The sequence below is a fragment of the Erythrolamprus reginae genome, chromosome 2, assembly GCF_031021105.1.
Source record: "Erythrolamprus reginae isolate rEryReg1 chromosome 2, rEryReg1.hap1, whole genome shotgun sequence".
Taxonomy (NCBI): domain Eukaryota; kingdom Metazoa; phylum Chordata; class Lepidosauria; order Squamata; family Dipsadidae; genus Erythrolamprus; species Erythrolamprus reginae.
Window position 1 is genome coordinate 233,953,067 of NC_091951.1, and position 17,286 is coordinate 233,970,352.

Consider the following 17,286-nt stretch of genomic DNA (forward strand, 5'->3'; position numbering starts at 1 on the left):
ATACGATCCCAAGGTGGGGCTAAACACTTCAGGGAACTCCTGTAAAAAGTCAGGCATGCTATCAGAGTTAACAGTACAAATACCAGAAATTTCAATTCCCAAAGGTTCCATCCAAGCCAACCCCAGGAGAGAGTGCTTAGCCCCTGTAACAACAATCATAGGCAGGGTACATTTAACATTCTTAAACACGATAGGTACATTCACTTTGCCCAGAACAGAGATTATCCCCCCTTGAAAATCTCTAATTACCAATGAGGTTTGCAATAGTTCAGATTTAGATAGGCTAGGCATGTACAATTTAAGCTTTTCCCACGGCATAATGGTGTATTTAGACCCCGTGTCAAGCTCCATAGAACATGGCTTGTTGTTTAGTAGTAGTGAAACTACAATCTTGCCCCCATTTTTTGTTGCTGTGTTATTCACGGAAAATTGAGTGTTACCTCTTGAGTAGTCGCGGTTAGCGGTTGAGTAGTTCTTTCTGCCCGAAAAACGGAAAGGTCGGTTTTCCCGCGGTTGAGGTGTTTGATTCTGGGGTCGTTGATGGCGCGGAGTGGAGAATGTTTCCTCCGGTGCAGATGCTCTGCAGGCTTCGGCGATGTGGCCGCGTCGGTTGCAGCGGCGGTATATGGCGTCCCAGAAGGGGAACGTTGGCGCTGATGGTTTCCTCGGCAGCCGGCGCAGGGGGCGGCGGGGTGAGGAAATCTGTGTTGTCTCGGCTGGTCTTGCAGCAGGAAACAGCTGTCTTCGTTGCGAGCTGGTGGGCTGAGGTCGTCTGGGTCCTCGGCGCGGGAAAACGTGGAGTCTATCTTGGCGATGACTTCTCGCCTTTCGTGTTCCTTCAGCTCTTTAGCAGCGGCGTCGGTGACCTCTGCGGTTTGTGCTAGCTTAATCACTGTTTGTAGGGTCGGTTCGTCTTCGGTGAGGAGTTTGTTCCTGACCGAGGCGTTTCTCATGCCGAAGACTAAGGCATCGGTGAGGCGAGCTTCCGGGTTGTCAAACTTGCATTTCGCAAGCACCGTTCGAAGTCACGTTGCAAATTGGTTGATTGATTCCGCTTCACGCTGAGCCATTCTGGAGAACTGGTGCCGGAAAACCATGGCTGGTTTTGTTGGCTTGAAATGGCTCGCGAGCTTGGCTTGCAGGACGTCCCAAGCGACGGATCTTGCTGGCAGCGGGTCGGTGAGAGTCTGGGCGAGGGCGCGGATTTCTGGACCGCAGTAGTTTAGGAAGATGGCCCGTCTCCGATCGGCGTCGGCGTCCCGTATTCCTGCTGCGTCGAGGAAGATCTCGAAGTTGGCTAAGTAGTCGTCCCAGGAAGTCTTCTCGGGATCGAAGAACTCAGGAGCCCGGCCGATTTGGAGGTTGTTCATGTTGCACGCGTGGTTTCTTTCGTCCGTCATCGCCAGTGAAATAAACCCAGAGACAGGGTTAGGTGAGAACGGTACCTTTATTTCAGCTCAGAAAAGGTAAGTGACTTTCAGCGAGTACTGTCTGCTCTACCTGGGAGAAACCGCTCCTTTTATACATTTGCGGTTCCCACCAAAGCAAGAGCAGCCGCGTCTGAGCCAATCAGGAGCGACTTCCTGGTTCTAGCTCAGACAGCGCTTCAACAAAGGAACAAACTATTTACAGAGATACAAGGTAGCCATTACAGGATACAACACAAACCAAATTGATTAGCATGTTCTAGGAATACTGAGCAATGGGTCAGGGTAAGAAATGAAACAAAGATTCCCAAGAAAAAACTTTTATTTATGAAAATACCCGCAAAGCCAGTCAAATGGTTTATAAATCTGGAACTCAATTACCCTGCTAATAGGAGTAATGATGCTGCTGAACCTAGGGAGCGCATGTCAAATATGGCATGTTTTGGGTAACACACTAGTGTTTACAAACGCCTAACAACTATTCTCAAAAGCACATGCTGTTCTCATGCAATTATCTGACATCTTGGGAGCTGCATGAGAATGGGAGTATGTGTGCGTTGCCATGCAGCCTCTGGAGGTTGTGCGAGGGGGCCACGCTCTTGCACAACCTCTGGAGGCTCTAAAAATCAGGCAAGTATCAGCTAGTTTTCAGATGCCACAGAACCTACACAAAAAAAGAATGTGAGGCCTCGTGTGACCTGGAGCTGCCTCAGAGACCTGTCAACAGAAAAAACACCACCTGAAGGTAAATGACATGGCAGATTCTGAGGAATCGCACAATTGTTTGATACTTTTCAAAATATGTAAAAAATTATTTCTCATGTGTTTTTGTGTGACACACACACGTAAGAGTCCCCCTCTGAGGGAGATAGGCAATTCAGAAATGTGAATAAATAAAATAAAAATGTTAACTGTTTTCCAAAATGTTGACATGCCAAGCCCAAACGTTTTACCCTCACATAGACCCTACTAAACATAAGGGGCTGTTTTACATTTTTTATAAAAAAGGCAAAAAAGCATTTTAAAATGTTTGCTGGAGGAATCCTACTAGTCCAACAATTTGGAAGGTGAAATATTTAAAGGAGAAAATAAAATGTCTTTTTTTCCCACCCATAGGAAGAAAAGGCTGGTTGGCATTTCAGCATGACCTGGTTGGTTCACCACCTGCTGATAACAGCTATGTCTGAAATCCATTCTCATGAAGTTGATCACTTATCTCTTGTACTGACTACGGTAGAGAGAGAAAGAGAATTTGTGGTCTTCTAAGTCTTGCTGAATTACAGTGCCCTGCATCCTTCACATTCCCTGTCCTAAGGACGTTGGGAGTTTGAAATTCAATGAAATGTAAAATGTCAAATGTTGGTTACATGAATCTACACAGATAGATATGATATTTATATTTATAATATTTATATTTATTTACTTACTTATTTACTTACTTATTCCAAAACGGAGTCAGAGCTGCTAACACGTAAGATAAATACAACAATAGTAAAATAGGGAAATAGAACAATCAGATTAAAATCAATAATATAATAAAACAGTATCCTAAAAGAACCATGTATACACTGCCGTCAATCTAATATTATGGAAGGTCAAGTGATTACCTGGTCCACCGTCTGTTGCATAATAGGATATTTGTGTTGTAGCCTGTAAAGATTCCTACAGGCAAACATATTTGCAAAAGAAACTGTAAACAGTAAAGATGAAAAAAAGATTTGATTACTTAAAAGATTCCCAGTTATGTTCAACAACTGGATTCTAGTTGCATTTGGTTTTTATGCTACTTAGAATTTACAAAAGGCCTATATTGTTTTATGCTGCAGTGTAATGATAAAGGAAAGTAATCACATAAAGGTGGGATTGCAATGCTATGCACTCATTTAAGTAAAGGGTGGGTTCTAACTTACCTCGTTGCCATTCGCTTCCTCCTGCGCCATGTGGGCGTGTGCGCGCAAAGCGCAGGGGCCCAAAATTTGCAAAATATATTTTTTTAAAAGCCAAAAACAAGATGGCGACTCATGCGCAGTGCCGGAAACTTGGCTTCTGCGGAAAGCAATAGACATCACAATCTCTGGAACGTTTTAAATTTTTTTTATTGTACTAAGCTACAGTAATTCATCTGTTTTGTCCATGGTCTTGTAATAGGTCTGTATTGTTCTTCACACCCACCCACCCCGGAACTTTAATCCCAGAGAGTAGAAAGTATGGAACACAGTCTCGGAAAAGTTCTGGTTCCTCTTGGATTTTGAGATACCGTAAATTGCAAGATACACACGAAAGGGGAGAATTTTGTTAATCAGTAATAGAAGATTCTCTCCCCTCTCCCGCCTCTCTCAATTAATAAAGATCAGAAACTATATTGCAAACAAAGACCAGGCACTATTCAAAGATGTCTCCGTGGTCATGTGGCCGGCATGACTAAACACCAGAGGCACACCGTTACCTTCCCACGAAAAGTGGTTCCGCGTTCGGCTTCGGGAGACAGCTGGGAAGCCGCGCGGCTGTTTTAAAAGGTGACAGCCGGGCTGGGGGGCTTCCCAGCAACCTCCGAACCGAACCCGGGGTTCAGAAAATTTTTGCCTCTTCTTACGAACTTTGTTCGAGTTACAAACCGGCGTTCGGGAGGCTTCTGGGAAGCCCCGCCGCCCGGCTGTCACCTTTTCAAACATCCGCGCGGCTTCCCAGCAGTCTCCGAACGCCGGTTCGTAACTCGAAAAAAGTTCGTAAGAAGAGGCAAAATTTTTCTGAACCCCGGGTTCGGTTCGGGAGGTTGCTGGGAAGCCCCCCAGCCCGGCTGTCACTTTTTAAAACAGCCGCGCGGCTTCCCAGCTGTCTCCCGAAGCCGAACGCGGAAGTTCGGCTTTGGCGTTCGGCTTCAGGAGACAGCTGGGAAGCCGCGCGGCTGTTTTAAAAGGTGACAGCCGGCCTGGGGGGCTTCCCAGTACCCCCCCTGAACGCCGAACCCAGGTTCGGGGGGTGCTGGGAAGCACCCCATGCCGGTTGTCACTTTTTAAAACAGCCGCGCGGCTTCCCAGCTGTCGCCGAAAGCCGTTTTTTTTGCCGGGGGGGGGGTTCGTTGCACGGATTAATTGACTTTACATTGTTTCCTATGGGAAACAATGTTTCGTCTTACGAACCTTTTGTCTTACAAACATCCTCTTTGCACCAATTAAGTTCGTATCATGAGTTATTACTGTATTTGATTCCATACATTTAGCTTACTGTAATGTGATTTGTTTGCTTTGGGCTGATCTTTATTCTTGCACTTTTGCCAACTAGCTGTGTTTGTACAAATTATTCAGATTTTGATTATTATTATTTACAAGTCAATAGCTCGGGTATTTTCGACAAAAGACTTACACCCTCAACAAAGCAAATGTTTTAATCCTGATTCTACAGTTATCAGCATAACTTTCTTTCAAAGTAATCAGAAATTGTTGCCATTTCTGAGAATTACAGGTAGGCCTCAACTTACCACAATTGAACCCAAAATTTATGTTGTTAAATGAGAAATTTGTCATAAATTTACAGTGACCATATCTGTCCTTTATTAAAAAGGGCAATCTTTTACTTTTTAAAAAAAAAACCTGTCCTTTAGATTTTTAAAAAAATTAATCCTTATTTTGGGTTTTGCTATTTCATTTTTGTTCATACTACAGAGTTATAAACACAAAGAATTAAATGTTTGTATTCTTATGAACCTCTTTCAGATTTATCCCTTTTGAGGATTATACTTTATTTTTTTCCAAGGGGGGGAGCGTGCAAGACCGGCGGCAATGGAGCAAGACTATGCGCTCCATTGCTGCTGCCGGAATAGTGTTTCCACCCATTCTGGGTCCTGCCCATCCCTACGTAGCGGTCTCCTGGAGTTCCGCATTCCCAGAAGGCTTTTCACAGCCACCTACCAACTCACCTCTGGAGGTGCCTGGAACTGGTTCTTTGTCATTCCGTTTGAAGAAATCATATAGAACTGTGATGTCAAACCTTTTTTCCCTTTGGTGCCGAAAGTGCTATTGCACCTATGTGAGTGTCCACATCCATAATTCAATGCCTGGAGAGTTCAGAAATTGCCTTCCCTGCCCCCCTGGAGGCTCTCTGGAGGCCCATTTCCCAACTTCTTGTGGGCCCGGTAGGCCTGTTTGTCACCCTCCCCAGGTTCCAGATTCTTCCCCGGAGCCTGGGAAGGGCAATTTTGCCCTACCCGATTCCCCTCCGAAGCCCTCCGGAAGCCAAAAATGTCCTCCCAGAGCCTCTGTATGAGGCAAAAATCAGCTGGCCGATGCGTGCCTGTGTGCTAGAGCTGAGCTAGGGTAAGGGCTCGTGTGCCACCTGTGCCATATGTTCACCATCACTGGTATAGAATGTTTGAAATGAGATAATACAGCTTTTATCCCTGACATGAGCGACAGAGGAAATATTTTTTTTAAAAAACTCTGTAAAATTGGTAGCTGTTTAGATGTTCTTTAAGAATTATTACTTCAGTAGCTTTTGTATTATGTACATTTGTATGTTTGTGTGTTTGTGTATGATCTCAGTAAAATTGAGCAGAACAGCAAACTAGATGTGTTTGGAAATATACTTTTTTCCATCTGTTTGCCAATCAGATATTTAACAATTGCTACTAATCCATTTGAACACTTTTAATTAATCAATTTTTTCTAGTTTTTTATTACAATGTTTATAAACTCTTAGTTCTCTTTGTAATTCGTAGAACTATTTTTTTTAATGGTAATTTCATTTAAGATTACAATTTACAACAAAGCAACAATTTACAAAAACTAGTGTATCTGTAGAGGAAGAAACTCTTAAAGTTAATTTCTAGGTTCATTGTTCAAAATATTTTTGGTATGTGCAATGTTAAAATATTTTGCTTCATTCTATATTTATAATTTGAGTGTGAGTGATTTTTTATAATTGTAATATTTCATCTATTTTCCTTTAATGCTCAAATTTTAGGCTTTTTTATTTTTTTATTTTTTAAATAATTCAAAATTATATTTTCCTACAAGAATGGGTCTTTATAATTAACTCCAAAATGTTATTTCAAATTTATCTGAACCCATAGCCATTTGAAACTTTTTAAAATAAAAAATTTAATTTCTCTTTTGCTATTTATTCCTTAGTTTTTGTCCTTAATAACTTCCTTTGGTAAGGATTGAAGGAAACTCCTTGAGTTCTGTAAAACATATTGATTCAAAGATTCCTAACAACTAAAAAACTCTTAACAGGAACTTTTCAAAAGTGATTAAATAGAAAGTGCATATTGTTTCAAAGGTGCTGACTCTGGTTTGATCAAGATGGTAATTCCCTCATCTCCCTGAGCTCTAAACTCGCAGATCATTGGAGTGGCCAACTGTTCAAGACCAGCAGTGGAGACCAGCAGGACTTTCATCTTCCTTTTGTAAGTGGCTTGTTTATTGTTTTCTGTACTTATGTTATTCTTATTTAAGTAGTAAGTGCACAAAATCATTACCTTTTTATATATATCTGTGGAACCTCGTGGGATGGCCCAGGCAGGTCTGAAGACAATATAGGGCTCGGTTCCTGTTTGATAATTGGTGACTCCAACTCTTCAGAGAAGTCCCCCATTTCCCTTGAAGCAGAAATTATCTCTAAGCTTTTAGGTTACATAAACATTGTCGTGTATTTTCCCACAAAATCCCACCATTCCCAGGGTTTAAGGAGAAGGGGGAGGTGGTCACCTGGGGGCAGAAGAGCGAGGAGTCCTGAGAAGGTCTTCTTCTTCGCTTGTACAGCAAAAAATAACCTGTACTCTTTTCCAAATTCTCTATGAAGAAAAATAGACATGGCAGAAGACTTGGGAAGCATGAAATTCTCTCCTACTGCCAGATTCTTCGCATTTGAGATAGCCACACTTACCCTGCACCACTTTCTTTCTGCCATCGTGAAAGGTGGTAATCTATTCAAAAGAGAACTCCTCAGCCAAAGGAAGCCTAAAAGGCCATTAACTTGGTTTAGACAAGGTTCCAATCGCTCCCATTAAAAATCAAATTGCCCCCCTGTGGGGTGTGGGCCCACCGTGATGATGCGGTTAAAAAGTTAATAAAAAATTAATTTTTTATTGTTCTGAGTGCTCCTCTGGACTACCTAGGTTTGATTTGCCTCTGGGGACCCCACTTGGTAATCAATCACATGACTTGCCACGCCCACCCTGTCAGATGACCTTCAAACCATTCCCATCCGGTCACATGACATCTCATCACATGGCTGGCAAGCCACTATGGTAGGTAAGGCACTCCCATCCGGTAGCATGAGCTTTAAGCCAGTCCCAAGTCACATGATAATCAATCCACTCCCACCTGGTCACATGGCCAGCAAGCCACTCCTACCAGTCACATGACCATCAAGCCCCACACACAAAATAAGCCAGTAAAAATTTTGGCTGCCCTATATTGGTGGTGTCCCACCATGCCCAGGGTTTAAGGAGAAGGGGGAGGTGGTACCTGGGAGCAGAAGAACGAGGAGTCCTGGGAAGGTCTTCTTCTTCGCTTGCACAGCAAAAAAATATCTGCAATCTTTTCCAAATTCTCTGTGAAGAAAAAAAGACATGGCAGAAGAGTTGGGAAGCATGAACTTTCTCCCCTACTGCCAGTTTCTTCGCATTTGAGATAGCTACACTTACCCTAAACCACTTTCTCACTGCCATCGTGAAAGGTAGCAGTCTAGAGACTTCACCCAGTGAGAATGGGCAGCTAAGCTCCGGGTAGTGGCTTTTCAGGGCAACTGTCAACATCCAGGTAAACAATGGTCATTCTCTATGCCTACACAAGGAGGGCAGCTCACCTGGGTCTATGGGTGGCTGGTGGCTGACTCTTTTGGTGACATTTGGCCTCTATGTTTTCTGTGGGTAGTTGTCTGTTCATGAACAACAGAGAAGCACCATCATTGTGGCACAAAGCACAGAGGGAATCATGGCATCCTATGGCAGAAGTGACTTTTAGTCCAACTCTCTCCCTCCACTTATTTTATGAGTTATGGTGGCTGCATACCCCTACCTCTATGGTTACATGACGACATTTGGATGCTCGGCCATTGCCTTACATTTGTCACTGTTTGCAGCATTCTGGAATCCATGTGATGCCTCTATTTATGACTGCAACAACTTACAAGGACTACTCTTACCGATAATGTGACTTCACATTAGAGAAATGCTGTACTGATATATCTTCCAAATAAATTTTGAAGCATTCACTGCCCTAATAAATATAGACATTTCTTCTTTCTTTAGGAATGGGTTTGATAGTAGCAAATATATTCTATTTTAAATTTCCAAATATACCCTAGGAACAAAATAAAAACAAAAACAGACATCCAGTTCAAAGTAACCAGTTTCACAACTTGTACAAAGTCAGAAACAATGAAATATGAAACCACATGCTTCACGGAAACCCAACAATTTCTTACTTTCTTTTAAATCCAAGTTTGCATTTTTAGTTCTAAAATATTAATTGTTTCATATAACTATATATTTTTTTCTTCCTGCAATGGGAGAATTCAAAATATTGGAAATTGGATTGGGTAGACCTAGGACAAGTAGTCATTAGGGTTAATTTAGAGTTCATTTAGTGACTATTGAAAGTTACAATGGCACTGAAAAAAGGAACAACCCTGACAAGATGGAGTGGCTGTGGGTTTTGCCTCCCAAAAACAATTCCATCAGTCTGTCCATTACCCTGGGGGGGGGGATTATTGACCCTCTCAGAGATGGTTCGCAACTTGGGTGTCCTCCTTGATCCACAGCTCACATTAGAGAACCATCTTTCAGCTGTGGCGAGGAGGGCGTTTGCCCAGGTTCGCCTGGTGCACCAGTTGCGGCCCTATTTGGACAGGGAGTCATTGCTCACAATCACCCATGCCCTCATCACCTCGAGGTTCGACTACTGCAATGCTATCTACATGGGGCTACCTTTGAAAAGTGTTCGGAAACTTCAGATCGTGCAGAATGCGGCCGCGAGAGCAGTCATGAACTTCCCTAGGTATGCCCATGTTTCATCAATACACCACCGCTTGCACTGACTGCCGACCAGTTTCCGGTCACAATTCAAAGTGTTGGTTATGATCTATAAAGCCCTACATGGCACCAGAGCAGACTACCTCTGGGACCGCCTTCTGTTGCACGAATCCCAGCGGCCAATTTTTTCCCACAGAGTTGGCGTTCTCCGGGTCCCATCGACTAAGCAATGCCGTCTGGCAGGACCCAGGGGAAGAGCCTTCTCTGTGGCGGCCCCAGTCCTCTGGAATCAACTCCCCCCGGAGATCAGGACTGTCCCCACCCTCCTTGCCTTTCCCCTCAGCTATTATGATTTATGTATGGTTTATGTGGGTTGTATGGTTGTTGTTTTATTATAAGGGGTTTAAATACTGTTTTTAATATTGGATTTGTACTCTGTATATTGCATGTTGTGATCTGCTCCGAGTCTTTGGAGAGGGGCGCCATACAATTCTCCATGATAATTGGAGTCAGACTTCAGGTAGGGTTTTCCTTGTCCAATCACATTGAGGACTGATATACATATCCGCCTACGATGTAATATCTCCAGTTTGTCACTCAGTCCGCCATGAGGGAGGTCATGGAATTCCTATCTGACTGCTGATTAATAGGTAGAAAAGAAAATGTAACACTACAAGAGTTTCTTCTGCTGTTATCTCATCAAAATTTACTGTATTTTTAACTTGGCTGCAATATTTTACCTCTGTAACCGGACCGCTTGTCACATGCTGTATTTCTCAAAGTCAGCTCAGGACAGTAATCCAGCCATGCTGATCACAAAGGGCTTGCCCGATCATTTTATACTATCTTCTAGCTGGTATTTGTTTTTCTGCTCTACAAGGTGATTACAAGAGCTTGCTACAGTCACCAGATTTTAAATTTCCCGCTCTTGTCCACCATCTTACAGGCGCTGGGGCTTGCAGCCGTGCCAAAAAAACCCTCCAAAAAACAAAAACAATGGCTTCAGACTGTGTTATCCATCCTGTCAGCAGATTCCCTCACTTACTGGGCTGAGGAGAGTCTCTACGGCGGATTCACAGGAGATTTCCCAGCAGCCGATGCCATGCAAGGAGAACAAAACAAAACAACAACAAAAGCAAACGCATCACATTTTGAGTGGAAGGCTTCTTTGCCTGTTGTCACCCAGAGTGGGAGAGTGGAGTGACAAAAAGCGTGAATGAGTGCACAAGCCCATAGATCCCTGTAAGCTGAGTTATGCGCCATAGCGCGCTTAGCTGCAGCTGTCAGCGCGCATTTTTTTTAACCCTGCCCAGGAGCCAATCACCTACTTTTTGGAAAAGCCTACATTTGGCGATTGGCTCCTGGGCAAGGTTCAAAAACTGAAAGACGCAGCTAAGTGCGCCATGGCTAAGTGCGTGTGGGGGGGGCTCGAGCCATCCCCTTAACGCCACTTCACCTCGCCAAGTGTCCTGGGGGCGGGGGCTCGAGTCATCCCCTTAACGTCGCTTCGCCTCGCCGCGCCGAGAGTCCTTATTTTTTTTTAACCTTTAAGGGGTTAAAACCATCAAGTACTGCATTCCTAGAAAGGGGAGAGAACGGGAGGATCACCGAGTATCTTCTGGGCGCTTCCGAGAGTTGCAGCAGCAGCTGGTGGATGAGTTGAGGACGGGTCGGAGGAGCGGCTGGAAGCAAGAAAGGGTGCTTGATTTCCTCCGCAGCCAGGAAGCAGAGAAGCAACCAGAATATAGAAAAATACATTGGCGGTCCTATAGTCGAACCCCCTCCTCGAGCATGAGAACTTAGAGCTGGCGAAGGTTTTTCTTATTTTAAATGTTCCGGGCGGGCTGGCAGGGGATGGGGAGCGCACGTGCCCGATATTGAAAATCCCCTTCACCTGCCTCTGATGTGAGAAAAACGGAGAGAGAACGAGAGAGAGTGAGAGCAACAGACAGAGTAAGATAGAGAGAAAATAAGAATAAGAGAGAGAGAGAAAGAGGGGGAGAGAAAGAGAGATAGCAAGAGAGAGGAATACAGGAAATACAGGAAATAGTAAAAGGGCAGACTAGATGGACCAAGAGGTCTTTTTCTGCCGTCAGTCTTCTATGTTTCTATGTTTCTATGAGAGAGAACAAGAGAGGGCAAGAGTGAGAGAGAGTAAGAGAGAGCAAGAAAGAAAATGAGAGATGAGAGAGGAAAGAAAAGAGTGAGAGAGGAAGAAAGAAAGAGATGAGAGAGGAAGGAAGAGTGAGGAAGAAAGAAAGAGAGAGAGAGATGAGAGAGGAAGGAAGAGAGAGAGGAAGAAAGAAAGAGAGATGAGAGAGGAAGGAAGAGAGTGAGAGTGAGGAAGAAAGAAAGAGAGATGAGAGAGGAAGGAAGAGTGGAACAAAGAAACAGAGAGAGATGAGAGAGGAAGGAAGAGAGTGAGAGAGAGGAAGAAAGAGAGAGAGATGAGAGAGGAAGGAAGAGAGTGAGAGGAAGAAAGAGAGAGATGAGAGAGGAAGTAAGAGAGTGAGAGGAAGAAAGAGAGAGAGAGATGAGAGAGGAAGGAAGAGAGTGAGAGAGAGGAAGAAAGAGAGTGAGAGAGAGGAAGAAATAAAGAGGTTCTTTTAATAAAAAAGAAGGGATTTATTTATTTATTTATTTATTTTTCTATGCCGCCCAGTCCCAAAGGGACTGCTGCTCAGACACTATACTTTTCCGCCCACACCGAAAAAAAATTAGAGGGAACACTGCACAAGCCTGACAATAATGTGGAAAAGTGGTCATCTTTACCACCTCACTTTTCCTCAACTTCAACAAGCAAGGTCAGTCAGCTTTGGATTATGAGAGTGTGTCTCTAATTAACACAAATGTTTGGTGGGAGGCAGGTTTTAAAGCCCCAGCTCAGCAAGTGCCCCCACTCAGGTGGCTTCAGCCTTTGGATCCAATAATCCACCTATGGCAACTGCTTCACAGTTACTACTGCTAGTTAGTAATATAACAGCCTTGCCTACTACACCTGGCATTCAGGTAGGGCAACAACCAAGGACTGTCCAAACAGCCCAGCCACCAATATTGGATCCTAACAATATTCAAAATATTATTGCCCAATACTATACAACAGTGTATGGCTGCTTTTCAGCAAATGGCTGTTTTTCCACTCTACATGGTGATTACCGGAGCTTGCTCTAGTCACCCACAAAACCAGGCCCAGCCTCTGCTGAACCAGCCTTCTTTGCAACACAAATCTTTGGAGGATTAGAGGATCATAATTATTCAGATACCTCAGATAATGAGAGCCAAGCCTCAGCAATGGAAGAGGCAAGAGTGTCAGGATGAGGCCCTCTCTGCTGATGAAGCTTTACCAATAGAGCAGCCTACTCCTGCAGGCCTTTTCGCACCAGCCTTATTTAAATCACTTCTCCAGAAGGTCTCTGGCCTCGCCACACCTCCTATCACAGGAACTGGAAACAATGCTTCTACTTCCCATTCCATATATTGCTGAACAAGTCCAGGCAGTGGCCCTTATTCCAGCTCCTCAGCTGTTCATTGATAACATTCAGAAGCAGTTCACTGTTCCTGTGGCAGACTCAATACCTCCAACTTTTGACAAGAAGGATTTCAATGTAGCTCTTGAGCTAGCAAACTTGCTCAAGCCCCTAACTTATCACCTACAGTTAACAACAATGGCAAAAAAACATAGTAAAATGGGGCAAAACTCACTTAACAAATGTCTCAGGTAAGAACTGAAAGTTTGGGTTCAATTCTGGTCATAGGTTGAGAACCACCTCTATAACTCATATTAGCTTTCCTAGGGCTAAGATTCCAGGCTTTCCCTCCCGTCTGTCCTTCCACTCCCAGCTCCCAAATTTCCAACTTCTCTTCCAGCCAACAATATAAACAGGAAGGAGGACCCCTGTGTTATTGATTGATGGTTATAAGAGCCAATCAGCATTCACTGAATTTGTGGGTAATAGGAAATGGCCTTTCCCAACACAAGGCCTCCAAATCAGGCCTGAGATGAGAGATGTTGAGATGTGGTCCATGCTGTTTGTCCTCCTGTAATTCCCCCCAGGATGAGACAGCCAGTGTTTTCAATGGTTTGCATCAGGGGTAGGTTCCAACTTCCCTCGCTGCTGGTTCGCATGGGTGCGCTTCGTGGGAGGGCCAGTTCTTTGTGGGCACACATGCACATTAAGAAAAAAATCCCCTCCCCCCCAACACCCCAAAGCCAAAAAAAAAAAGATGGCCTCCATATGCACAGTACAGGAACTTGGCTTCTGCACATGCTCAGGAGGAAAAACATTTTTGAAATGTGGTGGGAATTTCTTTTTATTTTTAAAGATGGTGGTGCCCATGGACCGGCACTGACCAATCCGGTTTTGTGACATTATCATGACGGCACCAGTGGGTGGCTACCGGTTCTTGTGAGCCAGTACGAACTGGGAGAAACCCACCTCTGGTTTGTACACTTTTTGCAGTGAAGAGAGACACACAAACACAAAAGCCCATAATTAACTATGAGTAGGTTTATGATGGCGATAAAATACCAAGGCAAAAAAAAGCAAGGCAACAGGAAGGAATGATTACACCAGATATTTCCATTTGGGAGCAAATTTTATTTATTTAGACTGGTCTATATCATATACATGGCATATACATGGATATTCTAATTTTTCAAGTTTCACCTGCAGCATCACATGATGCTAGATTAGTTAGACCAGCTGGACATGCAAATCCAGATTCTCAATACAAAGTTATGGACTTTCTTAACTTAATTTTGATTTTTCATATTATATGGGCTTAGAAGTCAAAATCTTTTAAAAATCAGTTTCTGTGGAAATTTGATGGGCTTAAAAGACCATACATTTCATTAGGAGTTTAACATAGATGTGGCTGCTCCATCTTATTCTTATTTATCTGAAAGTTCTAGGTTAACATTTGTTTTAAATTATTATAGATATATAGACATTTGGTCCTACCTCAACGCATTGTTTTAAACCAGGAGTCTCAAATTCAATTTACCTGGGGGCCGCTGGAGGTAGAGTCTGGGTGAGGCTGGGCCACATCAGGTTTTCCCCCAAAAAAGCTCTTACAAAAACATTCCAACGTTATCAAATGTCTTTATTTTTTCATCTTGTTTTATGTGAAAAAATAAAAATAAATTAACAAATTCATACAAAAAATAAAAATAAATCAGTAATAAATAAATAAAATGAAAATGATAATAATAATAACAACAACAACAATAATAATACAGCAGATATAGAAGACTGAAGAAACCACATATACTGTAATTGCTGACTAGAGAAATGTAATTAGTATTATTGAGATTCAAATGTCTGTATTAATAGTTCTTTAACATTTAACTTTCTGAACATGAATGGAACATTGAACATGAACTGTTTTGAACGTGGCTTCTTCTCCCTACTTCTTGCTGCTAGAGATCTGGCAGCTCTTACTCTTGCATAACTAAGCCACATTTGGTTTAAGGGAGGAAGCAGTTGAGACCCTCCATGGGCCTTGAAGATGCTCACCAGTAAGTCTGGACCTGTACTTGGATTTGTTAAATGAGAAGCTGGAGGCCGAGGAAGGTTAACAGCTCTTTATTGGCAATCAGGAACAGTTGAAGTGACCAGCTCGCAGGTAGGAAGTGACTGCTGGCTACCGGCTAAAGCCGCGCCTTATATACCTTGCTGGCGTGGGGAAAACAGCCGTGAGTTCATCTTTTTTAAACTTTCGCAACAAGGTTTCCCTTGGCCGCGACTTAAGCCAATCAGCGGTTACCTTTATTTAAAAGTACAAACATAACACCCTTTCCCCCATAGGTTGAACAAACTGTCAATCATTTAGATATGTGACGTAGTCTTGTAACCTGATTGGTGGCTTGCTGACTCGCCCAGACCTGCGCAGTTCAGTTTGCAGGGAGTTGTCCTCCTGGTCGGCTGGGTCCTGTGCTGCTCCGTCCTGGTAAAGATTGTCTTGCCCTATGGACGTAGAAGTGGCCTTTCCAACGCCAGCCGCCAGGGTTCCAGGGCAGCCGCCGCTGGATGCCAGAAGAGGATGCGGTGAGTAGTCTGGTTGGTTTTGGTAATTCCCATGCGTTTGATCTACGGGAAAAATGTCATTGTTACTTTGTGTTAACTCACTTGGATGTCGTTTTCTGATTTGGTCTATGTGTCTGCGCCAGATTTTCCCATTGGCCGGTTGGATCGTGTATGATTTGGGGCCGGTTTTCGATTCAATTGTCCCCTCTCTCCAGCGGAGATTTGAGTCAAAGTCTTTTGCATAGACTGGGTCGCCCGTTTTAAAAGTCCGTTCTGGTTCCGTTGTATGCTTATCTTTCCTTTCGGAATACTCTGGGTGAATTCTGTCCAGCTGGGAACGGAGTTTCCTCCCCATGAGAAGTTCTGCTGGACTTTTGTTTGTGCTGGCCGACGGGGTGATGTGCTGGACTAATAGGAATTCGTCCAGCTGCTGTTGCCATTCTCCAGGTGCTGACCGGTGCAGGGCTTCTTTTGCGAACCTCACCATGCATTCAGCCCGGCCATTAGCGGCCGAGAAATGGGGAGATATTAATGCATGTCGGATCCCCCTTTTGGCCAGGAAGACCTCCATTTGCCTGGAGGTTAATTGTGGACCGTTGTCCGAGACGAGCACATCCTGCAGTTCATGTGTTGAGAAAAGTCTCCGCAGCGGCTTTATTGTAGCTGCTGTTGTAGTTGAGGTCATTAAGACAACCTCCAGCCACTTGGAGTATGCATCGACCACAATGAGGAATGATTGTCCCGCTAGAGGTCCTGCGAAGTCTATGTGTATGCGGGACCATGGTCCCTTTGGTGTCTCCCACTCCGTTGGTTTGGTCTTTGGTGGGTCTGGGCGAGTTTGTTGGCATGGGTGACATGTGGCTACCCAGGTTTCTATGTCCTGGTCTAAACCTGGCCACCAAAGGTAGCTCCTGGCCAGGCTTTCATCTTTACCATGCCTGGGTGACCCTGGTGTAACAATTTCAATGCTTTCTTCTGCAGCTGTTTAGGAATTACCACCCTGTCACCCCACAATATGCAATCTCTTAATACATTTAATTCAGTTTGTCTGTTCTTGAATACCTGGCATGTCTCTTTTGGAATCCCCCCCCCTCCGGCCACCCTTTAAGTACCCATTGCTTTACTCGGGATAACAAGGGGTCTATTTCTGTCTCTCTGGCTATTTCCGCTGCCGTTATTAATGGGTTTTCTTGCATTTCTATCAGCAATACATTGGACGCTGGGGCTGGGTCGTGTACTAATTCTGCCTGAGGACACCTACTTAACACGTCTGCGTGCCCAATTTCCTTCCCCCTCCCTGTGCTTAAGTACATAATTATAAGCAGCTAAAAAGATCGTCCAACGGGTCATTCTCGGAGACAGAAATGTGGGGGTCTGCTTATCTCCTGCTAAAATGCCTAACAATGGCTTGTGGTCCGTAATCAATGTAAAAGAGTGGCCAAACCAATATCCATGGAAGCGTTTAATGCCTGCAACTGAAGCTAATGCCTCCTTATCTAATTGAGAGTAATTCCTTTCTGCAGGTGAAAGGGTTTTAGAATAAAACGCAAATGGGGCATCTGCGTGGGGAAAACAGACGTGAGTTCCTCTTTTTTAAACTTTCGCAACAAGGTTTCCCTTGGCCGTGACTTAAGCCAATCAGCGGTTGCCTTTATTTAAAAGTACAAACATAACAGGATTTATTGAAGTTCAAGGTAGAGAAGAGCTTTTCGCACAAGTATGTGCTCCCAAAAAGACACATGGTCCACTTGAACATTTGGGAAAGCTCAGGGAAGCTGGGGGGGTGATTCTGTCAAAAATTGCCCGAGCTTGTCTGCTTTTCCACTCACCTCCCTGAACTTGGCTTTGAGTTCAGAGT

At 43.9% G+C, this 17,286-nt stretch overlaps 1 protein-coding gene across 1 annotated transcript in view; it reads right to left on the reverse strand.

Annotated features, from left to right (window-relative positions):
• Nucleotides 1-16,113, reverse strand: part of LOC139159538 (perilipin-3-like) — a 68,372-nt gene extending 52,259 nt beyond the window's left edge. The window contains exons 1-4 of the mRNA XM_070736849.1: nucleotides 15,884-16,113; nucleotides 7,895-7,980; nucleotides 7,096-7,218; nucleotides 3,035-3,117 (exon numbers count right to left, since the gene is read on the reverse strand). Of these exons, the coding sequence (XP_070592950.1) occupies nucleotides 3,035-3,117; nucleotides 7,096-7,218; nucleotides 7,895-7,980; nucleotides 15,884-16,113 (522 nt within the window). The remainder of the gene's footprint in view (nucleotides 1-3,034; nucleotides 3,118-7,095; nucleotides 7,219-7,894; nucleotides 7,981-15,883) is intronic.
• Nucleotides 16,114-17,286: the final 1,173 nt, after the last annotated feature.